Source organism: Catharus ustulatus, chromosome 1, assembly GCF_009819885.2.
Source record: "Catharus ustulatus isolate bCatUst1 chromosome 1, bCatUst1.pri.v2, whole genome shotgun sequence".
NCBI lineage: Eukaryota > Metazoa > Chordata > Aves > Passeriformes > Turdidae > Catharus > Catharus ustulatus.
In genome coordinates, this window is record NC_046221.1 from 154,134,597 (window position 1) to 154,161,513 (window position 26,917).

At 44.2% G+C, this 26,917-nt stretch overlaps 1 protein-coding gene across 2 annotated transcripts in view; it reads right to left on the reverse strand.

Annotated features, from left to right (window-relative positions):
• Window positions 1-9,645, reverse strand: part of LOC116997784 (adenylate cyclase type 8) — a 120,293-nt gene extending 110,648 nt beyond the window's left edge. For both annotated transcript variants that reach the window (XM_033062894.1, XM_033062885.1), the window contains exon 1: window positions 8,673-9,645. In XM_033062894.1, coding sequence (XP_032918785.1) covers window positions 8,673-9,599 — 927 coding nt within the window. In that variant the 5' untranslated portion in view covers window positions 9,600-9,645. The remainder of the gene's footprint in view (window positions 1-8,672) is intronic.
• Between the last annotated feature and the right edge of the window lie 17,272 nt (window positions 9,646-26,917).

Below are 26,917 nucleotides of genomic sequence, written 5' to 3' on the forward strand. Positions count from 1 at the left end.
TTCCTTTACCTATCATCCAATCTCCAGAATTAAATAACCTCTGTTACACTGTATAATGTCATTTAGTTTTTCTGTGCTGATTAATTTTCCTGGTTTTTTATTATTTCTTCTTTGCACTGTGAGGATAGTTATGGATTTATGAACCAGCCTTCTACTGAGGTAGACCTAGTGCAAGGCACGCAGAACAGATAGGTCCATCCCTTAGTAGTTCTAAGGTAAATGAAGCAGGAGAGTTTGAACAGAGGAGAAGTAGTAAAGTGCCTGAAGATTGGATCCATCCAAAGACATAAACTGATTTTCAAAATTAAGGTTCTGACACTATTGAATGCTTTCATTAATTCCATTAAAGAAGGATTTCTGAATTTTATTTTTAAGGGGAAGGAAAGTAAAGATAGAGGAAAATATGAAACTGGAAAGTGATGATTAAATCAAAATTGAAAAATAAAATTAAGGTAAATAATTTTATTTTTTGAACTCAGACATCATTTATACTGGACGCTCCTGTTATCTTGATTAAAACTAATGCATCATATAAAACTACAACACCAACATCAGACTATTTGGAAGAAATAAAATTATTTGTTGTGATTGTGGAAAGAAATTGGCTTGTGTTAGTTTTGATTTTTCCACACTGATATACTTCAGCTGCTTCTCAGACTGCAGCAATGGTTAATGAATTAACCCCACAGCCTTTCCCTCTCCTCTAGGGCTAACTGCATGAAACCCTGCAGCAGAAGAAGCTGGCAAATGAAATAGCAGCACTTCTTAAAATAGTTGCTAATAAATACAACTCGTATGGTGAGACATTCTCTGTCAGCCAATGTCTTCCTGGCTTTGCACTTCATCCTGTGTACAGTTCCTGATGTTTTTGTTCTAGATTAAGCAGCACCACACTGGTATCTCTGTCAGCAGACCTGGCTGTTTGGAGAGATAAGCATGACAGAGCTCATTCAGAGAGATTCCTGGAGGAGCTGGATGTCCACATTTGTGTTGTCTTTCAGAAGAACTGTGGATTCAGAGCAAAACTTTCCCTAAAGAGAATCCTGAGAAGTCATCCTCATGTTTCACCTAAAAATCCTAATATCCATGGGATTCTTCATGTTACATTCTGTGGGCTTTAAATCAAGGATCTAAATTAAATTGTTGGAAGCTTGTAAATCAGGTCTTAATAATATCCCTTAACAATTTTTTAAGAAATGCCAGATCCTCAGGATTTTTTGTGTGTGATTACTTTTGATGAGCCAGCTCTCTTCCATCCCTGGTTTGAATGACTGAGGCTGCTAGCAAAATGTTCAAGATTCACTGCAGCACTAACCCAGTGATTTGCATTCATCTCCCTCCTTGGGTCAGACTGAAACTCTACAGTTCTTTCTGCACTCATGATAGGTACAAGCTGCACTGCACCAAGAACAGAGCAAGTGACAGAACTTGTCTTTGTAAGAAAGGTAAGATGAAGAAAAAGTGGTTTATAAGCCACAAAGCAGGGTCCTCGAACATCTCATTTGCAGACACACAGCTACTTCAGTTTAATTCAGAAACCTATGTTGAATGCCACCATAACCTTACAGATCCTCACACAGTATGCCAAAAGACTGGAACTATGAGGGCAGGGAGTATGTCTAAAACCTCATTTTCCCTTAGGATTTAGAGAATCACTGTGATGTTTTCCCCTATATACCTGGGTTTTTCAGCACTCTGAAAAAGAAGTTCAAGATTCATTATGTCAGAGTGGAGATCAGACTGTACAATTACCTCATTGGTACCTGTGCTTGAGGGAATGATTTAACAACATTATATAAACACTGAAATGTTGAGCAAGGACACCTCCAGTGATGAATTCCATAAGCAGTTGGTTACAGAGTCAGGATTATTATTTTTTAAAATTTTCTTTTTTCCTCTTGAATCTTAAAATTTAATCTTCACAGAAGAACAGGTGAGGAATGACGGAAGGTTTGCTTTGGAAACTGTCTGGTGAGGTGAGAGAAACAGACCTCAATCCCGTCTTGGGAAAAAGATTTGGTCTACCATGTCCCAGGAATATTTTTATTACCACATTTGTTACACAGAGGAAGAGCACAATAACCTTCTCTACTGAGTTTGGACAGGTGCTGTGTGCATAGTACAACTGCAAAATGTGTTCCAAGTAGAACAGAGTTTGGATGCTGGGTAGGGTAGGCTGCCTGGTAACTTAAACATAGAATTATTGAGGTGCTTGATGGGATGCATGGGAACAGAAGCACAGTCAAGGGCAAGAAGGCTACACTTAGAGAAATGTGATCTTATAATCACAGACTCATAGCATATCAGGTTGGAAGGGACCTCTAGGATCATCTGGTCCAGCCTTTCTTGGCAAAAGCACAGTTTAAACAAGATGGCCCAGCACTCTGTCCAGATGAATCCTAAAATTGTCCAGTATCAGTTAATCCACCACTTCCTTGGAGAGATTATTCTCACTGCAAATATTTTTCATCTTGTATCCAATCATGATCTCCCCAAGAGTTACTTTTACAGACTACCCCTCATCTTTTTCTTAAATCTTTTTGTAAAAAAGGAGTCTGATCTTTGTTGTCATTCTTTAAATATTAGAGGGTAAAAATGTCTCCCCTAAGCCTCCTTTTTTCAAGGCTGAACAAGACCAGTTCTCTCTCTCTCTCCATATGTCAGTCTTCCCCCTTCTTTGCTCATCTTTGTGGTTTCTTTTTGGACTCTGTCAAGCCAACCAACATCTTTCCTGTATAGCTGGGACCAAACCTGAACACAGTATTCCAGGCCAGGCAAGTGCTGAACAAAGTGAGATAATGACTTCTTGATCTCTGCTGGGTCCTAGTCGATGCAGCCCAGCCTCTTGCTGGCTTTCTTTGCCCCAGCAGCACACTCGTCACTCATTCTGAATTTGTTGTCCACCAAGACCTCCAGACCCCTTTCCATAAAGCTGCTTCCCAGCCAGGCAGATTCCAGGCTGCAATCCTGGATTACATTTTTTCAGACGCAACACCTTACGCTTGTTCTTGTTGAACTTCATAGGATTCTATGGAATTCATAGACCTCCCTCTATGGAGGGTTTTCTAGCCCACTCTTCCAGACAATCCAGATCTTCCTGCAGGGTGGCTTCTCCTTTCTTTTCTCAGTTTGGGACCATGGACAAACTTTGTGAGGGTACATTTGATCCCATCTTCCAGATCACTTATAAAGATAGTAAACAGAATTGAGCCCAATATTGATCCCTTGGGGACCACACTTGTGGCAGGTCATCACTCTGAAAAGCAGCAATTTGCCACCACCCAGTGGGTGCTGCCTTCCAGCCCAATCCCCGCTCATGGCACTGACCACTTGCCCAGACCTTTATATGTTGTGTCAACGTGATGTTGACAAAGTGACTACAGGAATGGAGCGCCAGGCAGGAGCTGAGTAAGGACTTTCAGGTTTGGAGTTTCCATCAACTCAAGCATTATTTAAAAAGCATAATTTATTTTATGTTTACTAGATTTTGCCTTTTATGTGAAACACTCTAGATTATCTCATGCATAGCCAGATATTCTGGAAATAAGAAATAGGTAAGGAGAAGTTGTTCTACCCTCCACATTCCCTGCCTTCTGGAAAATGATGAATCCCTTGAACAGTTCTGGTTTTGCCTTCTTCTCTTTCCTGTTCCCATGACTTCATTGAAGTGCTGAGGAGTGCAGTAAGAAGCTGAACTGGAGATGTTTATCCCCTTCAGACTTCTGCACAGGCTAATAAGGATCATTCAAACATGATCTGCTGTTAACTGTGAGCTGTAAGTGCAGTGCTCTGGTATGTGATTATTTTGCAGTAGATGTTGCTGTTTTGGAGCACATGCCTCTTTCTAGGCCATGAAAAACAATAAACAAGCAATAAACAAACCCTTGAAAGCAACCCAGAAGTTCTGACAGCAGTAAAAAAAAAAGTCGCATCAAATCTAGCGAGGTGAGTTTTAGTGAGAACAAGCACACTGACTGTTGTAAGCTGAAATTCACTGATGAGAGCAGGTTTCATTCATGTTTTTCCCTCAGTTCCTTCATATTGGAGGCAATTAATCATCAAATTGTAAATATACTTAGTGCATTTGCCCTACTTAGCACAACAATGATGCAGCTGCTTCAGAGAAAAGTGTATCCAATGTTAATCTAATTAAGCTGTGACCCACTGATACTGGTCAGGTGATATTGGAGGATATAAAAGGAAAGCAGTTTGTAATCCAGTCTAAAATCACACACTCACTTTGTAAGCCACCCACAAAAGACTACGGCAGAAAAATGCATAGCAAATAATGCTACAAAAGCAAACATGAGGAGTAAGATTGAGTGTTTGATTCTCCTTCTCACATGGTAGATAACTTTGTAATGTCCTTATATTTTACAGGTAGAATAGATTTTCCACAAGCATTTAGGAGAAATTTTGACGCAATTAGTGTGTTTTGCTTATACTCATATACTGATATCTAAGATCAGATTCTAGAAAACATGTAGCTGAAATACACATGCAAAAGCTGTCAGTTTTCATTGTACAATTACACAGATTTATCTCTGTAGGGTTCCTTGTGACTTCATAAACTCTGTCTTTCCCTCTGTTAATAATCCTGAGAGAGGATCTGGGAAAAAATGTAACCTGGGGAAAAATTGAGAGAACTGCCCAGGCTTGGAAAGATAGAGGGAAAAGAATGAGCTTGCCCAGTCCTGGTATTACCCACTTCAAGGTTATTTTTAAATGTATTTTTAAAGTTTTATTTAATATGCATAATGTAGGACTCAGTTCTTTAAGGTATCCCTTACGTACGTGATTTAGTAATGAGAGTAATCTTACTGACTCTGGTGGAATTTGCTCATGTGAATGAAGAGTGCAAAGGCAGAGGATTAAAATCCAGAGTATGTGTTTAGCTTACATAATTTCGAGTCTGTCAAAATTCATGTCTATATTATCATCTGCCTATGTTACATAACACAAAGGAGCTCTGAGTTGTTTGTTCTTCCCCATATGCCTGAAATACATATGTGGTCTTCAAAATTTTGGATTGCATACTTTGTTATGTAAAAAAGTAAAAATGAATGCAATACAAATAAAACTTTTATTTTGGGGAATGTCAGAGACAAACACTACGCCCATCATGGTATCTGGCCAGGCACAAAAATCCATGCACTACACTTGTTTACCAGGAAGATCTTTCATTTCTCATTTGCTTCCTGACCCAATCTTTAATTAGTATCAGTGCAGCCTTTACCTAAGTCATGGTATCAGTCCCTTTTTCATGGTTCCCCTCAAACTGAGCAGCAGCACATTCCTCAGCATTTCAAGCTGGAGTCAGATGGGTTTAAGAGTGATCATATCCCCCCAGAAGCACTCAGCGCTTAGCAGGATTTAAATTGGTGAGTCTATCTTTGGGGTTTTGTTCTTGTGACTATAGAAAATCTAGCTTCAAGCCTTTCTCCTTCACCTTTTTCTAGGATGCTAGGGAAGAAAAATCAGGTGACATCTTAAGTGTTACTGCAAGAGAAAGAGGTAAACAGAGAGAATTATTTGTATTCATGGTAATGCATGAAAACTACAACAAATAGTGAACCAGGCAGCAGTACTGCATGCAGCATTACTGAGGTTTGACCTGCTTGTGAACAAACTTATCAGTGAAAATTAAACTTAATTAAGACGTTAGGGGAAAACACATAGAAGCACTTGATTTTACTTTTGTGTAAACTGTTGCAACTTTATGAGTTTAGATAGATGTATAGCTGACTTGTGCCTGTGTGACTGAGAGGAGGATCAAAACCATTTTGCCCATGGAATTGGGTACAGTCCTAAATTGACTCCAGAATTATTTTTTTTTCTGTTTAGAACTGAATTCAGTATTTTCCCTGTATGAAATCCTGATTTTAAAAAATCGGTAGAAAATCCATTATTTGTACCACGATCAGAGTTTTATCATCTGTTTTTTCTTTCATTGCATACTTTAATTCATGAATTTTGTCCAGTGCAAGCCTCTGTCTGCATCCTGAAGCAGAGCAAGATGCTCACAGATATTGCTACATAATCAAATAGTTCATTTAGTCTAGTAAAGTTTCGTTGAAAGGAAGATGCTGTATTTTACCTGGAAAATAAGCTTTGTGATAAAAAAGAATGTTTTGCCTGCAGGAGGAAGAAATATTTGTTGGCCCAAAGATTTCCTACAAAACCTTGATGACACAGTCATTTAAATTCTCTGTCTTCACCTGTGAAACAGTATTCCTATATCCTTCATCAGCCGCAAAAGCCCCGGTCCACTGACGGTCGGGAGGGCTCAGCAATCCTCTCCCAAAGGTAAGAAAATGGTGCAACACTAGAAAGTGTCAAAGTAGGACTGTGCCTCGCCCGAGCACCCTGGCCCGCCCTGCGAGGGGTGGCCCAGGAGGGCGAGGGCCGCGGGGTCACGGACGGGCTCGGTCCCTGCGGAGTCGCGATGGAGCTCGGTCCGTGCGGGGTCCCTGCGGGTTCGGTCCGTGCAGGGTTTCTGTGGGCTCGGTCCGTGTAGGATCTCTGCGGGCTCGGTCCCTGCGGGGTCCCTGCGGACTCGGTCTGTGCAGGGTCTCTGCGGGCTCGGTCCGTGCAGGGTCAGTCCCTGCAGGGTCTCTGTGGACTCGGTCCGTGCAGGGTCTCTAGTGGACTCGGTCCGTGCAGGGTCCCCGCGGACTCGGTCCCTGCAGGGTCTCTGCGGGCTCGGTCCCGTTGGGCCGCTGGAGGGAGCCCCCGGGCCGCGCCGCGCCGCGTTCAGCACCGGCGGGCGGACAGCGCCCCGCGCCCCGAGCCGCGCACCCCGCGCCGCAAGCAGCGGCTCCGACCCCTCCGAGCTCCTCGGGCAGCAGAGTGGGAGCCAGCCCGGGAAGGGGAAGGGGAAGGGGAAGGGGAAGGGTCCGGCCTCTGCCGCAGGAGCTGAGCCTGCGAGCTATGTTAAGTGGTCCCTGGGCAGGCGGGAGGCGGTGTAAATCAGCACCGACGTGTGACAAGCTGCACGGATCCTGTTAAGGAGATTTATATTTGTAGTTCATGAAGGCAATCATCTGGCTGGTAATCTCTCATTGTGCACCGCTCCAAGGCAGTTCTTTCACACAACTGGCTGCAAAACGAAGATATTAATATCTCTCCTGGGAAATGTCTGTGGGAAATGTGTGTGTTGTGTGTGTGTAGCAGTTAAACAGCTGTGATGCTGGTGCGTAATGAGATAGCAGCACATTACTCATAGCTCCAGGAGAGGACATGGAAGTAAATTAAGAAATCAGCATAACTCACACGGCTTTTGACCCGTCACTAACAGTACCAGCAGTGCATGGGAGTAGGACATGGCGCGCGGCTGCAGTTCATTCATCAGCACATCACCAGGGCTGGGCAACAGCTCTGCCACAGCCTGATCGTATCACATCCACACGGCTCAGCCAGGGACAACACACCGTGGCAGCTTTTCCCAAAACAGGGTGAGCCAAATCACTGGGACGTGAGGTCAGGCAGCCCACAGCTAACAAGTGCATGTAGTAAGGGGGTGGACAGGGGTGGGCAGGGGTTTCAGAAGGACCGGGGTCTAAGAAAGGCAGATGTGTCCCAGGAATCATGGTCATCAAACTTTCAGGTGCAAGATCAGTCACCTCCCAGGTGCACATCCCAACACTCTTGTAAATAACATGCCGCCAGCTGCGATTATCTGACAGTATCTCCACTCTTTTCTCCCCAATTCCGTGGAGCAAGCCAAATAATCTGCTATGAAATATTAATAGCACTGAACTGTGACAGTCTGGAAAGGGAGGGAAAAGGGAGCAGCAAGAATCTCCGAGATTAAGCTGTCCCAGTACCCACTGTTTTCTTGCCTTTCTCTCCTGTGGGGAGTTTGGTGCATTCTCACTTTTCTGTGGAAGAAGTAATCTGAGTGTGAAGTCAGGTGAGACCTGGTTTCAGCCCCTCAGACCCCTCCTGACCAGTGTCTCTCAGCAGTCTTCACCACACTGTACTCCACCATGTAACCAGCATTCTGTCTTAGACATCACTTGTAAGGATTCAGCACAAGTGTTTGACCACCACCAGAAAAAGCTTCCTAGTGTCCTTTAAGACAGCCTAGGATCTCACACCGAATCTCCCGGGGGAGCTTTGCTCTGGCTTCACTGAGATTTCACTGGTTTCTCCTTGCAAAAGAGAAGCATGCTTCGCTCCTGTTTTCCCATAGCTCAGATCAAGCTGCCCTTCACATATAAAAGTACCAGACTCAGAGTTAAAACGCATGAGCAGTAAAATGGGAGCACTGGGAGAGTTTGGCCAAAAAGAGTAATCTCAAACCACAAACCACTGCTGGAAGTCAGGAAGGGCAATAATAAATGACCCATCCTCCCCACTTGCCCCAGGTGCTTCTCTCCCCAGTGCTGTTTCAAGGGACAGCAACGTAGTGAATATACAAGCAGAGGGGACAGGGTGGTTAGAAAGTGTCCCAACTCCCAGCTTGAGGTGAAACACTGGGATGGCCAATGGGAGACTGAAGAAGAGGAGACAGGAAGGTTGATTTTTGCCTATGATCTCCCCTCCAAGTAATGAACTTCTGAGCACCTGATTAAAAGGGAAGAGATCTTTTGGGACATCCCCCCACACCTCCTCTCACTCAGGATGACGGAGCAAGAGGAACTGTTCCCACCCTCCCCTCACCACAGTACCTGGTTGAGGGAAGTCACGGCAAACCTGGGGATAACCAGCTGCATGACGAGCTGTAGGACAGAGGTGACCAGTCCAGCCAGGATGGCCCAGGTGAGTGGCAGCGGGAGCATGCTGTAGGTCGCAAAAAGCGTGAAAAGCACATAGCCAATGCCGTCCCCAAGGAGGCCACAGCCCAGTCCTGCCGCCAGAATTTGTGTGGCCATGGCCACCCAAGTGACAACACCGCTGTACTGCAGGTAGGTGTACGAGGTCGTGTCCTTCCTGACCACCACTAAGGCACAGATCACCACCTCAATGCCAGTGAAGAAGCCCAAGAGGATGCCCTTAATGGGGTCCATGGGAGCAGAGGCCAGGGTCAAGTGGAGGAACAGTAGGGTCAGCTTGGTCAGCACATCCAGGATGTTCATGACCACCTCAGACTTGCGCCGTTGACCCAGGAAGTAGCGCTGGTAAAGGCGCTCTAAGTCCCGAGACTTAAAGGAGTTGCGGAGAGTGGGGAAGATGACCCCGCGATATGTATAGCCCCAGTTGAGGAAGAAGTCGGAGTTGCTGGGGGCACAGTCCAGGGGCAGAAAGCCCAAGTCTCCGCTGCTGCTTGTGCCCTCAGGGAAGACTTTGGTGCCTCCGTTGTTGTGGCGCTCGCTGCCCAGACTCCGTCCGGCCGACTGCCGCCGGAGGTGGTGGTGGTGCGGCGGGTGCGGGTGGTGGTTGGGGCAGCAGGTCTCGTCCGAGCTGAAGCCCTTGCCCCCGCCGCTGCTGCTGCCGCCGCTGCTGCTGCTGTGCTCCTGGATGAAGCGCTGCTCGGTGATGTGGCGCACGGCCGTCTGCCACAGCAGGCGCTGGGGTCTGCCGCTGCCGGGGGGAGTCCTGTTGATGGTGTAAAGTTCATCGCTGTCGCTCAGGCACCGCACCTCCGAGAGCTCCATGGCGGTGACTGGCGGGGGGCAGAGCACCGGCGGGCGGGGGGGTGGGGGGACAAGGGCGGGGGGGGCACACACCGTCTTTGGGGAGGGGAGCAGGAGGAGGGATGGAGCCCCGGGAGAGGAGGGAGGGGATGTCGAAGGGCGGGTGGCGGCGGTGCGGGGATCACATTTATAGGCAGGTCCCTGGGTCTGGCGGTGCGGCTGGCGGCGGGGCTGGTTGGCCGCCGGGGTCCGGGGGGCGGCTGCGCCGGCTCAGCGCAGGCGGCCCGAGCCCCGTGCCCGCTGCCGCGGAGCCCCGCGGAGCCGCATCCCGCGGAGCCCGGCCGCGGCCGGCAGCGGGAGCGGGCTCGGTGCGCGCCCTCCTCGGGGCGGTGCGCGGGGGTGAAACCGAGCCGCGGGTCCGGAGAGGAGGTGGAGCAGGGAGGAGCGGAGCATCTACGGGCGCAGCCCCGCTGCCCGGTGGGCGATCCTCGGCCCCATCCGGAGGCCGGAGGCACGGAGAGGTGGGGGCAGCCGCCTTGCAGAGCCGGTCACAGCGGGCAGCTCTTCTCTCCGGGGATCCCGGGGCTCCGCTCTGAGGTCTGGTGCCCGGGAGCTGCTGTAATTCCCGCGGCTGCGGTCAGCGGCAGCGCTGCGAGCTCGGGCAGGAGGGAACAGGCGGCCAGGTCTCGGGCATCCTCGGTCACGGCGCCAGAGCCGCCGGCCGGGGGCTGCCCGCCCGCTTTCCCCCGGCGGCGGGGCATGCCCCTGGCTCACGGGGCGCCTCTGCCCGCAGGGGACTCGGGGCTCCCATCCATCGCAGACACTCGGCTTGCTTGGCAACGGGAAAAAAAAAAAAAAAAAAAAAAAAAAAAAAAAAAAAAAAAGGAGGGGAAAAAAGAAATAAAGAAGGCGGGAAAGAAAATCACATCAAAATCCAGATCTAAAAAAAATCGGAAGACCGGAAAATTAAAATCCCGCCCTAAACTCAGAGCTCTGGGAAGCCAGTTGGGAGTATCCCAACTTCTCCTCGGGCCGGGGCAGGGAGTGCTCCGACTCAGAGGCTTCCCCGGCGGCGGGGAAGAGGAAGAGGAGGAGGAGCAGCGGGAGGAAGGGGCGAGGGCAAAGCGCAGGGAGCGCGGTGCCCGCGGGGCTGCCGGAGCCGCGGCGGCGATGCTGTCCCGGAGCCGCGGGACGAGCACGGCGGAGCCGCCGCCGCCGGAGCGGAGCTGCGGGCGGCCCGGGAGGAGGCAGAGCCCAGCACGGTCAGCTGATGCCCGCCACGTCGGCGGGGCTGCCAGCACCCCCCCGGCCCGGTTAAAGCAGCCGCAGCCGCGGCTCTGCGAGGGGGACAGCGGCGGGGAGTGCCGCAGAGCAGGTCTCCTGGTGCCAGGAGGCTCCTTCAAGAGTCACTTAGGTTTCTCTGAGCTGCTCTTCTTTAGGTTCCCGGGCTGTCCCGTCTTGCCTGACAGGTGCATCCTTCCACAGCGCTCAGTGAGAGCTGATCCTGCAGCCAGGCATCCCTCTGTCTTTCTACGAGGAAGACCCTTGCTTGGAGAGAGCACACTTACCAAGGGTATAGGAGAACCCCTCCACCTCTGCCTGAGCAAGTTCAGACCCTCTCAGAAAGGTGCTGTCACTGCCAGGACTGTGGCTCTAACCACCCGTGTTGTGAGTGTTTGATGATGCTATCCTGACAGCATTTACATTAAAGACACTGTAGAAATAACAGAAACTGTCCCATGCACAGAGCCTGAATGTGAAGCCTCACTCCCCGTGTTGGCAGATAAAATCATTCCTGCTCCTCTGCTCGTGGAGTCACTCTATGCCAGCAAACCTGGACACATTGTGCAAGGTGGCACAGCCTGGAGAGGAAGAGGTATCGATCTTTCTCTTTCCCATTCCTCCTCTGCCCAAAGTAAACCTTGTTAAAGTGTCTGAACCCTGTAATGGGGGAAAGGCTGAAATCTCCAGTTTTGGAGCTGAAGCCATGCTGCTGGAAGCAGCTGAAGGAGATACAGTCTACATATTAGACTATGACAAAGTAAGGGAGAGGTGTTTTGTTTGTGTTTCAAAAGACGGGAGTGATGCCTGCTGAGCTCTTTGAGATAAATATGCAGCTGCCTTCTAACAGCAGCAGTGCGGGCAGAACTCTGCCTGGAAGGGAGCTGTGCTACTACACTCAGAGTTCTGACTTCCAATGGGTTTGAGCCTCCATAGGCACCCATCCAGCTTAATTCACCTTTTATTGTTATTATTATTATTATTATCATCATCATCTCATCATCATCATCATCATCTCATCATCATCATCATCATAATCATCATCATCAGGAAGACATGAAGATTTAGGAAGGATTTCACTTATTGTTTCTGTATTTACACTACAATAGATTTGTGAACTCCAGCCAAGTCTGTGTCCCATGTGTGAGGCAGGTTTTGTACAGATATAAGCAGAGGAAATTCTTGTTTTCCAGAGCCCAGATAAGGAAAGAGTGGCATTTTTGTGAACAGAGATGGGTCTTTCCTGTGGTTCAGCATGATCCTGCTAACCTGGAAAGGGTTAATATGGATTTCACAATAGTAATAGAGACACATATCCTTACTCTTAGATAAAGCCCATGGGAATTGTAGCATTACTTTAAGATGAAAACAATACTAAAAGAGGAGAAATCTTATACAAGAACTTATATATTTCTTTCATGAAAGAAATTATAATTGCTAGTGCTATTATCCCAGAGCACAAAAAGTAACCATCTTTCTTGTTCAGATTGCTCAGTACAAATAATATAAATAAAAGGAAAAGGAAGCAAATATATAATGTAGTTTAAGGAGACACCCATTCAAAAGAGATAAGATGAAACCAAGATAGGGACATCCCTGTTCTCTAATGTTACTATATGCACTGAATCACAGTGCTAGCAGTTTCCTTTGCCTCATGGCAGAGTGAACTCTCATCATTTTTCCTGTGATAGAGGCTCTGTACCTCCCCAGGCAGTCTATTTTTATGCTTCTCCATCCTTATCATTTTCATATCTAACCTGAACATTCCTTGCAGCATTCACTAAGCACATCACTTCTTGTCCTGTCCACCATGAACAGGGAGAACAGATTATCCTGGCAGTAGTCTATACATATTTAATGAATGTCTCTTCTATCCACTCACTCTTCCCCTTCTCATAACATAATTTCTGTCATTTTTCCCCACATTGGGTCACATTTTCTAGATCTCTGATATTTTTTGTTTGTTCTGGATTATGTACTCTTGTTTCATGATTTTGTTCTCTTTTTTTCTTTCTTCTCACTTTTTTTTTTTTTTTTTTGTAAAATTCATACAGCTCAACTTGGTCCTACAGTGGAAAGTTGTCTTCTATCCAGGACCACATTTTATGATCTGCACTCCTGTTTATACATCCTGGGACATATCTGTTGTCCTCCCTTCACAAGCTCAGTCAGAACTGATGGCCTACTGAAACTTTGCTGTCCTCAAGGCCTGGGCAGGTGTCACTTGCTCCATATGTGCATAACAGCCTACATGAAGTATCTTGCATTTGCCCTCACTGGAATGCATTGTTTTTTCCACTGTGCATGCCAAATTTGAAATAGAACATGTTGAAAACTAAACCTGTCCTCCTCCATGCCAGCAGCCCTCCCCAGCTCTGTGCCATCTGTGTGTTTGGTGAGCCTACTCTCTGTTCAGTGGTGATGGCAAAGCAGTGCAGAGTGTTTAGGTAACGGTGTGCTCATTTCTGGCAGGTATTTCTGAGCCAGCCACAGAAGTACTGGGCACCTCTGTGGAGTGGATAACCTTTGTCATCCAGAAGGGGACAAGATCTGAGCATTGGCACCCACTGCAGCAATGCCCTGGGCTCTGCAGAGCAAGGAAGAAGCCTGAGCATCCTGGGGAGCAGGAGAGGGGTGATCCTGCCAAAGCCCTGGCTGCCATGAAGGCTGGGGGTCCAACAAGGTAATTTCACACGCACACAGAAATTCCTGTAAGTCCCAAACTCAGCTGGCACTAGATTAATACCGTGCATTATTCAGTTTTTGCTGCTATTGGAGCTCTTTATTTTATTTTTTTTTTTATTTTAATAGAGCTAAATGACTTGGCAGTGTCACAAAATCACTAAAAGCCATTTAAAAATAATACTGTCACTAGAAGGCTTTTGAAGGATGAAAAATCAGGCAGAATTCATTCCTCTCCTGTCACCTGAAAGTTTATGTCACACTCCTCCTTCCCCCTCTCTACCCACAGCAGTAGCATTTATGTACAGTTTAATGTTATGATATTTAATCATGCAAATAATGATCTCATTCACTTTAGTGGGATTATTTATGTCCTCAGGATTGCAAACCTGGCACCATGCTCTGCAAAGCTCTCTAGGGTTCTCCAATAAAGGTGGCTTCATATCCAACACATTATGAAGGAACACTTGTGTTATTATGAATCTTTTTATTTAAATAAATATTTGAAAAAAATAACTCAAGAAAGGGAAAGCAAACAATTGACAGAAAGCCACTGTATCTGAAAGGAGAAACTTGAGTAGTGATAGAATTGACAGAATATGAACAAATTAACTGGAAAGTGCCTGTTTGGTGGGTTGGGTTTTTTTTCCCATAGCTCCTTCATTTTTTTCCTCTTCTTGGCAACAATTCAACAATTTAGATGCTCTAATACTACGTGGAAAAAAAAAAAAAGAATTAAAAAAAAGAAAAAAAACTTCTGGCACTGATTGAGTCTTTTAAAAACCCTGTCTATCACTTTCCTCAGCTGAATGCATATCCCAATATGATGTCTGTACAAAAGCAAGCACAGGATATGAGAGAACGGATTGAAAATTGTAACAATATGGTAAAAATATAAATGAAATATTTTAAATTTTTTAACAATGAAGCTAAATTATTGCATGCGTCAGTGATGCCAAAAAACAGGGGAAATAAATAAAAAGACACTCCCAAAAAAAAAAAAAAATTAAAAAATTGTCAGAGGTAGCAAGATATGTCAATTTTTTGCTTCCCCATTCTGTGAAGCAGCAGTTCCCTCACATGCAAATAAATTTCTTATCTCTCCCTTCATTCACAGATACACATATCCACATAAAAAGGTCAGAAGCATAGGGATTTTTTATGAGGAGAAATAAGGGATTTGAGATGATTAATGCACCTTTTAAGCAATGGTTGGAGCTGAGTGTTCCTCCTTTCTCTTCCAGGTCTACTCCTCCCTCACCCACCCAGCTAGTGCTCAGGTTTTGAAAATGGATTAGCAGCTGTGACCACTACAAATCTCTTACTCGAGACATTTTGGGCCCTGCTGCTGACCAGGAATAGCTGTTTTGTACTAAAAAAAGAGGTCTGTATATACAGGAAATTGTAAAAGCAGTGGAAATTTTTAGTTCTTAGAAGAAACTCACATTTTTAAGACAGTGAATTTAAGTTTTTCATTTTCAAATGGTTCTTTCAATTTTTTTTTGCTGTGGATGATAGTATTGTTGGGTGTTTCTGTTTTTTGGTTGGTTGAGTTTAGGTAAACTGCTGTCCTTCACATTTCCCTCTGGACCACCCAGATGTTTCCCCAGTTCTTTCACTCTTTCCCATCCAGGTTTTATAGAACAGCTGTCTCTTGGCTCATCCCTCTCTCCTGTGCACGCCATCACTCTCCTGTCTTTCTGTTAAATCCCTGAAGCACCTGCACTCCTGAATGGATCATATTTTTACACAGCAGTAGATGGTTCTTGATACTTTATGAGCTTCCTTTGAAGGAGGGATTTTTTTCCCTTTTAATACAAAAGACCTTTCATTTGCATGTTAATTGCAACAAAAGTTAAAAGGAAATTAATATTAAATTCACCTCTAAAGTAAAAACTTTATAATACACAGAAGACAATCCATTTACAGCCATTTTATTCTTTATTTTCTTGAAGCAGCAAGTGCTAGGAGTGATAGCCTGATTGGTGAAACTACAACTGAAATTGATACTAGAAAGGATACTTGAATTTGAGACATATAAAAGAATCTAAAACTATAAAAAAGCACACATAAGGCTATTATGTATAACTTTTTCAATCAAAAAATAATTCTTAGCTTATTTTAGGGGGTTTAACATTTAGATCTCAAAGTGTTTTACTTGTTACAGGATGGAGGGGGATGTTTCCTGTGGATGTATACAATAAATCTAATTAGGCTTCAAATAGGGAAATGTTACATTGTATGAGATTTTAAATCCATCCTGATCAGTATCCTGCAGTTACTGCAGTATAAGACATATCCTAAAAGGAAATCCCCCTGTCAGCCACTTCAAAGAGGGGAAAGTCTGTCAGGGTTGTGTATGTATGTGCTAGTGTGCATGTATTAAACCTTGGAACAGGAACAGAACCTCGAAACCTTCATATTTCCAAGGGAAAGGAAATTCCTTTTGTTTTTTTGTCCTCCTTCTTCTGCCTGGGGGGAACAAATTCTGTTCAGTTTTAAAATAAATTATGAATCCAATTATTAGGCTCTTGAGAAGTCCTTTCTTTGCATCCCTGTTTCACAAATCAGGGAAGCTGGAAGCCCTGGGACTGTCACTTGGGTTTCCAGGAGTATTGGGGTTCAAGGATGGTAAAACTACAAAAATGCTGGGAGTCTGGGCCAAAAAAGACTTTCACTATGTCATCTTAGAATCAGACCTCTGAGCTGAGTTCTCAAGCAGCTCTTTGATGAGTTGACAGGGTGCCAGGCAGGTTTTTGGAAGACAATGTTTTTGAAACATTGCTTCATCAGATACTTTGCATATGTGAATGTGTAGGACTCCAGTTGGCTGGCCTGCAGATAAACACAGAGTTAAATTCAATTGGATTCCTAGGCAGCTCTTTTCCCTACACAACTCTTGCCCCTCACTCTCTTACCCTCTTTATGAAGGTTTTTTGCATTAGGAAATGGAGAGTGTGCAAAATAACACTTTAAGTAGCTGGTTGTATGGCAGAGAGAGCACTGAAGCCTGGTGTGCTGCTGTTAATAGTGATTTATTTCAAACTGAGCTGCCATCATAACTGAAGCATGATAATCTGCTCGTTGCCAGTCAAGCTGGGATGGTAGGTGTGCTTAGACAAAATGTTTAGGAGGAATCGTTGACTCATGGCAATCTTTAGTCATTCTCTGAAATGATACAATTAATGATATGGGCTCAGCAGAGTACTTGTTTCTCCATTCCATTATCTTGTTTTTACATTCACTATCATCTTGCTTGGCATAGGGGGAGGATAATAGACTCATGATTGAGCTATCTCTTTGATATTGAATTTCTCTAAATCACCAAAACCTGTCATTTTCTAGTGTTGCAGGATTTGCTGTAGAAGATTAAATCTGATTTTGTTTTGATAGCAATGGCAGGTTTTTGGTGAAGATTTAAGAATCCTCTGTAGGTGGTCTACACTACATGTGAGATTAATTTCATCTTCTCTTACATGAAAAGAAAAGGCAATGGCAATCTTAAAGCCTGCATCTACTCTGCTTTCAACATGGTGAGGTTACTTAGAGCCAAGGAGAACACAGTCTCATTGCCAGGTAATACAGGGACCAACAAAACATCCAAATATCTTCTCAAGGACACAAGCACAGAGAATGTCTATGACACCTACAGGGCTCTAAATCCAAATTAAATAGTTCCATATGTGAATCAAGCTATAGGTAATGTTACTGTGATTAATATTATTTACAATGGTGCCATCAATAACTTACACAGGGGATAGTTGTGGCTGCTCTCAGTTATATGAGAAAGTACATAAAATTATTTCTTCTGGAATAATAATGGGAGGCAAAATATCTTAAATTCCAGTGTTTTTTAAGGAAGAAATTCCACATTGCACCACATTCTGCTCTAAGTTTCTTTGGCATATCTCTAATCAAGACATTTCCAGTGGATGTTTCCAGCATACAGCAGCTCAGACATTTGGTTTTAGCAGTAAAGGAACTCTGGGGTATGCTGCCTGTTGACCCCAAGTGTTACTCCAAAAGGGTTCACATCATAAAGTCACGGAAATGAAAGCCAAGTGTGTTTGATCGCTCTAAGCTTTTGCACATGATTTTTTATTTGAATTCAGCTTGTGAATACAACCTCATTGCATAACTCTTCTGTTAAATGTATATCAACAAAAAATTTCCAGTTCCAGTGGTTTTGCAGCCCAGGATGGGATGCTCCACTGGGACATAGTGAAGAACCAGTGACCACTGAGCAAAGCAATGGTCGTTATATAGCACTTGGTCTCTTCTGAGATCTCTTCAGGAATTATGGCGAGGAAATATTTAATTAATAGGGGGAAAGACAGTATCTTTCATCACTTTTACAGAAGCAGAAGGCTGTCAAAGTGGTGAAGCTTTAGTGCCACAAATTCAAGGTAGACAACTGAGGTCTTTTTCCAGATTTCAACTGAGAGTTATCCAATACCACTCCAACAGCAAATGTACTCCTGGTCATTCAGCTTCCATATTTTAGCCATCTATATGCAGAAACTCTTAACAAAAATCCTGGTGGAGCATTTTGTCTGTGTTTATAGATTGTCGACTCTTTTTAACTTCAGTGGCACTGCATTATTTACGCTTTAAAACATCTACCAGAGTTAAAAGCCTGTGTGATGGAATACACGCTGTACTTACTAAGTACCAAGACTAACAATAGCACCTATAGTTGAAGGGCATAACCAGATTTAAAAATAATATTGTCTAATTTAAGATATGGACAAGAAAAACAAGGAAAAGAACAGAAGATGCAATTCACTAGGGGCAAGTGGAAGGCCCTGCATACAAGCAGAAATAATCAGTTCCACTGGCACATGATGGGGAACAGCTGCTTAAGTAGCAGTTCTGCAAGAAATTATCTGGGGGCTACTGAAATTGAGCCAACAATGTCATGTTGTTGCAGGGAAAACAAACATTGCAGTGCATAAGCAGAAAGGTATTCTTGCAGAATAATCTTTTCCACTCTGTTCGATACTGGTAAGGTCATAGCTGAGTACTGTGAGGGACAGACTCTCTGGGGGATGGGTACAGAGAACATTCCCCTGGTGGGGCTGTGAACCCCATCCCAGGTCATCAGGCACTTCTGTGGGGACAGAGATGCTCTGAGGCTGGGACATCAGCCTGTGGACCTGAGGACTGGCATGTTATGACCTTGTTGGGGGCTGATGTTCCTGAGATGGGCTGGGATAGGATCCTGAGTCATGGACAGAGGTTAGAGAGGCCCTGGGAGAAGGGCATCAAAGCCAATAAAGAGCTGATGATGGCTTTGGTGGATGGGCACCAGTTTTGGGACATGTATATCAAGAAATCTTCCAGAAAGGGCTATGAGACATTGATCTGAGGTGCAGGGAATGTAACCAGCAGGAAAGTTTGGAACACTTGTTTGGTTGTTTTAAGGTGCTGCCTTCAAATGTCGTCTCTTAAAAAATAGTAAAGAACAGTGTTACAAGAATAGTAAAGAAGCAAAGCAAGTATTAATGTTTTATAACTGTAGAGGATATTGCTATTTAGGTATTTCTATCTGACTGATGCATATTTCACTAAAGAAAGAAGGCATTCAAACTGCATTAGTGATTTTCTGAAGAGTGTGGTGGATGTTGCTTAAATGTGATGACACTTGTCATCACCATATGTAAACTTTATTTATAATGTATTCTTGACTCATTTTCACATTTGCATTTCAAAACTTCATTTATTCTGTGTTAATTTAAATTGTACATATAGCGCGTGGCGGGGGGGGACAAGTTAATTTCCTTTTAAAGAAACATCAGATTCTAGCAGCTCAATTTCAGCTATTTCTGCAAAACAGGAAGGAATTATTTTTTATCCTTGACAGCCTCTCAACAGTTGAAATTTAGCCCTTCACCTTTCTATATTTCAACAGCTCAGAGTCATAGGTGGCATACATTTGCTCTCATAATGCTTTTTATTTTTGCCGAACTCAGTGTTTTGTATGAAGTGAACATATGAACATACAAGGCCATGTTCTTATCTCATTGAGACTCTCTTGACTCAGCAAAGAGAGAAGCTGGCAGAAGTTCAACCACTTCTCTCCAGTTCTGCTTGGAATAAGGCCAGACCCACATAGTCACCCATCCCTGCCTGGAAGGAATTTAATACCCAGCAGGCAGAATTCAGCCTTCAGGGTGCAGTGTATTTTCTCAATTTATTTTCTCAATGTATTTTCTTGCTGCATCTTGGGGCAGAAAAAATGACCATTGAGCTGGACCTCTCTTCACTGCCTCTCATTTGCTGCAGTGGCTTCTCAGGAGTGGCAGAACAAAGGCTGCTGAATGGCAGTGTTGAATCCTTTTGCTCTTGTGAACTCACTTGTTGCCAAGTGAGTCCACTGACACTTGTTCTGGTTTTCTCAGTAAAGAAAAGCTTGCAAGCATCTTACTTTGCTGTATTTTCCTGGGAAGCACTGCTTTCACCCAATGAGTCAATATATAATTCACATTAACAGATTGTCTCCCAATTTATTTTTATACAGCCATGGGGTATCACTGATATGCTGAACTCCAGGTGCCTGAAACTATAAAGTCCTGACATTGATATCCTTGAATGATTAACACCACTACTGTCACTCTGTGCTCTGAAACTCATTTGCTTGGACACTGTGAAATAGGTGTCCCATACAGGCAGTGCCCACAACCAATGAAAAGGGTGCTTCAAAGATAGAAGAGTTTTACTACGTCTTTGCAAAGTAAGAAGCAAAGTCAATTTTCCCTCATATTCTAAAGTGACATCAGGAAATGCCTGTGACTTTTACATCTGTGTTTCAGCCTGGCTCCTCACTGTACACTGTGGGAATGACCCACTGGGGTAAATCTCAATCTGGGAGAGAACTTCTATTTTGCCTCCTGCTTTTAATTTGGAATGGCATTTCCCACAGAAGTGTACTAAGAAGGTTCATTCACTGTTTAGTTCTAATTCACCCCAGGATTATGTAGTAGGTGTTACCTTCTCTTCATGTCTTCTTTGGCAGCTGATGATGTGGTGGGACCAAGCACACAGGGAAACTTCCCCTCCAAGGGGATCCTGAGTAATACATTGATTCTTGTCTGAGTCCAGAAAAGCAGAGGAAGAGAACAGCAGTGATAGCACCTAGGAGGATGGAGGCACTGTCAGATTGGAACATCTTTGTCCCTTGGGAGAAATCAGTGTTAAGGGCTTCTCAAGAGAAGGAAGCCAGCTATATGTTCTTGTAGCATACTTCACACTAAAAAAGCCAAAATGAAAAACTCCAGACTTAACTGTCCTTTTACTAGGAGAGGAATTTGAGGAAGGTGTGGTTCAAACCACTGAAAAACGTGATCATAAGTGAGGAAGTATCAGAAAAGCATGACAAGTATTGCCCAAGACAGGAACTGGAGATAGCACAAAAGAACAGTGCCAGTCACGTTTGGCAAAAGATTACTTTTCTCATAAAACTCTACCAACAAAAGGTTTATTGACATTTCTTGTCAAAATGAGAAATGGTTTCAAAGATATTGCTAGCAGGGATCTAATGGTTCAGTTACTCCACTGAAATAAGGGGAATTAATCTCCTAGTCTGTATTCTATATGATGCAGAGTAGATTTAAAGCTATGTCTTCAGAATTGCTGTGGGCCCCTCATCACACAGGTGCTGGAAAAGTCTTTGTCTGACCCACTAAGTGTGGAGCCATTTGCACAAACCGTTTATACAAATATCTGCTGTAACTAGAGCATGAGACAGACCCAGCCAGAGCGATCCCCTCTTTCCCAGTCATTGGTGACTGTGTCACACTGAAGTGGTGAGCACCAGGAGCTGCAGGTGAATACCTCAGTGTCATCCACTCTGGCCCTTAGAATGCAGGTTTCATTCACCCATGCTCCTGATTCATGTCATACAGATAATAAAGACTACCAAGGTGATTTTGATAATGTCTTATTGGAAACCACTTCTCTCTCTGAGTCCTTTGGATGTAGGAAAACCTGCTGTGTGCCCTCACAAATTTTCCATTTATATTAGAGAAGCTGCCTCAGAAAAACTGAATGACCTTTATGTTTGTTTTTTTTTTCCCTTAAAAGTACAGTATAACCTGGGGAATGCTGGATGGACTAGAGATAGAAGAATTTATAAGATTCATGCCATTAAGCTTGGTAAAAACAACAGGGATTATTTATGCCTGCAGTGTCTTTCCTAAAATATAGCTTTGACATCAGAGGTGTTTGCTGTCCCCACAAAAATTGGAAAGGCTGAAGCTGCATTGTATTAGGTCTTTGATTTCACTGCAATGACAAGGGTGAAATGTAAATGCATAATTCTAATGTACAGTAATAATAACTTTAGTTGGATGACCAGCAAATGTGTAGAATAATCTAGTAGGTGGATTCATCAGAGCTGTGGAATCCTAAAAAAACCAGAGGCAGATTTTCAAGCCAGCAGATTAGAAAAGTGAAAATATCTATGTCAGAGTTACATTCTCCCATTTATTTGAGGAGGCTGGTTCTTAGAATCTGAACTACCAAGGCAGAGGCAACATTCAAGAGACCCTTTGGCTAAATGAGACCTGAACTGACATATTTCCTTCCTAGCTTGATGGGTTGCAGGTAAAAGCTACACTTAAGTGCTGGGAAGTGGGCTGTGAGGATTAAATGAGTGTCCAGGGAAAATGGAATAAATTTCTTGCATTTCTGCCTCATACTTTTAAGGAAGAAAAGGGTGATGTTTCTCTATTCAGAGAAATGAGACTGCCAACAGGGAAAGAGACCTCTTTGCATTAAGAAGAGCAATTGTAGAAGGAAAGTTGTTGGCTCTCATAAAGGCCTGGGAGCACAGAAGAAGGAAGGAAGGTTTTGGGTGAGGAAGGGCTGCACAAAGAAGGCAGGAGCAAGAGGATGTTCTTGTTTGAGTGCTTCATGACATATAGCTAGGATAAATTTGTTCTTAGGAATTATTTCTTGCTTTTCTCGCTCTTGGGTTCTGTCAGAGCTGCTTGGAGCTGTGTTGGAGAATGGGCTGTTTGGTCAGAAACATCCTTGACTTGACTCAGTCCCTTTCCAGGTGTCTTGCTGATGGCAGCTTATGTGTGGTGACCTGCTGGCATGTCACCCACCGTGGTGGGAACATCATCAGGGCTCCCTATGCACAGCTTCCAATTCCCCCTACAGGGTTGGAGCAAACAAAGGAATCAGACTCCATGATGCTTGTAGCTTCCTTCCCAGTCAGAACATCCTGTGATTCTCTGATCTCTGCCATCTACCCCAACCAGGCTGACTAGTGGGCAGAGGAACCCAGACAAAACAAGGACCAGTTTAGCTACCACAAATTTCACTACTGCATAGGATTAAGGAAACCACAGTTAAGCATACCATGAATTTTAAATGGCAGAAACTCTAGCTCAGCCCAAACTATCCAAATATTTCTCTGCAGCTGCTTATTGAAAGTTTTTTTTCCTTTATTCTGAAATGATGTGCAGCCTGAGCTCAAAGGGATAAGCCCTGCTATCAGTCTCCTTGCCCAAGCTGGGAAATACAGTCTTACAAGAATATCTAAGGCTGAACCCCAGACTGGAAGAGAGATGGAATGAATATGTCTCCAAGTTTATACCACTTTGGCATCAGCTCTTGCAGTGCCTTTAAGAGATCTGTTTTGACAGAAATCTAGAAACTTTTCTGACTCAGCTGCAATCAAAAAATCCTCCACACTGTTTATTTCCTCTCTTTGAAAGAAAGAGCTTCTGTTTCCAGGTGCCAAATGCAAACTCAATCCCACACTCATCCTTCTGAAGACAATGAAACTTAGCAGATATTGTTCTACATGTCAGATTTTCAAGTCAGAGATAAGATTGAAGGAAAAGTTTTGTTATTAAGTAGCCTCCTCTTCTCTCTGCCTATACATAATTGACTTCTTATTCCATTTCACTCTGCTTTTAATGACTAAAATGAACCCAGTTATGTGTTTCAGCCTCATGCTTGTTTGGGCGCTATAGTCCTAATCCCCATTTTCAGAAACAGCCGTGTTACATTGGCAATACCTTCTTGACTGTGGAAATCAGGATGCTGACAGATAAACTTGTCCAGAAAGGAGAGCAGTGCACTTAAACTATAATCATCATGAGTCACTACAGCAGCCCTTTAGAACCAAGAGTTTTGAATTTTCCTCAATTTTCCATAAAAAGCTAAAATGTTATCCAGAAATCAGACAATATAAAAAAAAAAAAAAAATTAGTTACTTCAGTAGGTCAAATTTGCTTGTCCTAAGTTATTTTGAAGTAAGTTTCTCATCTAGGACTTGGAATAATCTTGTTTAAGATACGATTCTTTGAAAATCTTAGCATCAGGAATGGTAAAATGGAATTAATAATCCAGTCTAATCCATAGCAGCACAATTATCCCAAAGTTACACGTCTCAAAAAAAAAAAAAAAAAAGCAAAACTCTCAGTCGGTCTTCCCTTGATGGAAGATTTTGTAGACCATGACTAGTTTTGAGTTCTCTTTGTTAAAGCTCATTTGAGACAGAGAGAAAAGGAACAAAGAACTATAAAGTATGCCACAAGATGTTCTATTGAGGAGAAAACTGTATTAATGTAGCCTGTAATTTTAAAATCTCTTCATGATAAACTTTGAAAGATGACCATAAATAAAAAAAAAAAAGTTGTCTGCAATAATAATTTGAAAGTGTATAATATAAGTGGAGCAAGACTGGAAAAAGTCTGTAAGCAGTTTTTAACAGCCTAGTGCACTGGAGCAGGGGTAAGAATTGATCACAGACTGTGGGACTTGCTTTTGATGAAGTTCTTCCCTCAGCTCATCATGTCTGATGCCACATGCTCAATACACAAAGGTGCATACAAGCAAACTGCATTTGCACTGGACAATTGTAATGTGATGCCAAGCACCCACTAAAACCTCTCACTCAGTCTCCTCTGCAGGTGGACAGGGGAGAGAAAATATCACAAAAGATTCATGAGTTCAGATGAGGACTAGGAGGGATCTCTCACCAAATACTGTCATTGGCAAAACAGGCTCAAAATTGGAGACAATAATTGAGCTTATTAGTAACAAATCAGAGCAGGATAATGACAAGTGAAATAAAATCTTCAGAACACCTTTCCCTCACCCCTCCCTCCTTCCCAGCTCTACCTCCTTCCCCAGCAGTGCAAGGAGAAGGGAATGGGGGCTATGGTCAGTTCATCACAAGTTGTTTCTCCTGCTGCTCAGGCAGAGGAGTTGTTCTGCTGCACTGTGGGTGCCTCCCACAGGAGACAGCTCCATGAGCTTCTCCAACATGGCTCCATCTCCCAAGCAACATCTCCCTGGGACTGCTGCAACATGAGTCCATTCCATGGGCAAGGGTGCCCCTCGAATGGGTCACTTGCTTGGGGAGCAGTCCTGCAAGGACAGGCTGCTCCAGCCTGGGCTCCTCTCTCCACGAGCCTCCCACAGGGTCACAGCTTCCTCTCAGGCATCCCCCTGCTCTGGTGTGGGTCTGCTCCGTGGGCAGTAGGGGGATCTCTGCATCCCTGTGGATCTCCATGAGCTGCAGGGCACAGCTGTCTCACCATGAGCTGCACAGGGGCTACAGAGCAATCCTGGCTCTCCTGCAGCACCTCCACCCCCTCCTTCCTCACTGACCTTGGTGTCTGCAGAGCTGTTCCTCTCACTTGTTCTCATCCCACTCTTCTCTGGCCACAATTACAACTGCACAATAACTTTATCTTTCTGCTTCACTATGTTATGATGAAGGCCTTGCCACCCTTTCTGATTGTCCCAGCCTTGACCAACAGCACATCTGTCTTTGCACCCACCAGAGATTGGCTCTGCTGGACATGAAGGAGGCTTCTGGCAGCTTCTCACAGAATCCACCCCAGTGACCCCCCTACTACCAAAGCTTGGCCATGCAAACCCCATACAGCTGTAAGGTGTACACTGGCACAGACAACAACGTTTCACCCAGAAGGGCAGGGAAAACCCTGCAAAAGGGCAGGGAAAACCATTTGTAACTTCTGCATTGAACACCTAATGAGATATAGAAGCAGCTGTAGTCCATATTTGAGATCATTATTTTTAATGGCCTGCTCAGTTCAGATCCTGAAAGATAAAAATAAGTCTAGAAGAACCTCAGATACTTACCTAGGAAATGCAAGGCACAGCAGACTAATTGGACTGAAGCAGGTGCGTGGCAGGACAGAGCTGCTTTGATGTGAGATAACCCCTTCCCATCAAGGACCATCTGCCAACGTTCACAGTTGCCCCTCCAAACTCCTTCCACCAGACCTGGCTGCTCAGATCCTCCTGCACAGCCAACATCTGCAGCAAAGCATGAAACCTGGGAACTATTAGCATGGAAATGAGCTAATTTGGGTGCGGGGAGTTAGTAGTTTTTCATTATTTCTCCTTCCTTCACTCTTACCCATTTGTGGCAGAATTGGTGGATTCTTCCTCCCATTCTTGGAAAAGGACAGTAAAACTTATTAGGTTTGTGCATGTCAGTTTTTCTTTTTTCAGGATTTCTATTCTTAACTTCTTCAACTGTAGAATGACAAAATTGTCAGGCTCCTACTCACCTTTAACCACTCAGAAGCAGATGTCAGGTTGTTTTGTATCATTAGTGTCTTAAAGCAGTCTGGAAGTTGGGAACATTGAAATAGAAGTTGTGACTTTTCTCTCAGAGGAGCTTAAAGGGAGTGCTAATGTATTTGAAACAGATTTAATTCCTCCCAGTTGTACTGCTACCTGAGGCTGTAAAAGGCTGAACAGATAAATCACAGAAACATCCACTATCCTGAGTTGGAAGGACCCACAAAGATCATTGAGTCCAGCTCCTGGCCCTGCACAGAATCATCCCCAGTATCACACCATGGATGTTCCTGAGAACATCGTCCAAATGCTTGAACTCTGCCAGGCTTGGTGCTGTGACCACTTCCTTGGAGAACCTGTTGCAGTCCCCTAACACTCTCTGGCTGAAATACTTTTTTCTCATAATTAACCTAAACCTCCCCTGACACAGCTTCAGGCCATTCCCTCGGGTCCTGTCACTGTCACCACAGAGATGAGATCAGTGTCTGCCCCTCCTCTTCCCCTCAGAGGAAGGTGTAGCTGCAATGAGGTCTCCCTTCAGTCTCTTCTTCAGGCTAAACAATCTAAGTGACCTCAGCTGCAACTCTTGTGGCTTCCCCTCCAGACCCTTCACCATCTTTGCAGTCCTTCTTTGAATACTCTCTAACAGCCTTATATCTTTCCTGTATTGTGAGTTGGCTTGTCCAAGAGAAAATTTCCTCCTGCCTCCATAGGGGAATGAACCAGTGTCTTTACAGTCCTTCAGATGTCTTCTAGCTGTCTTGAAGACAGAAACTCTTCCATATGGCACTCTAATTGCA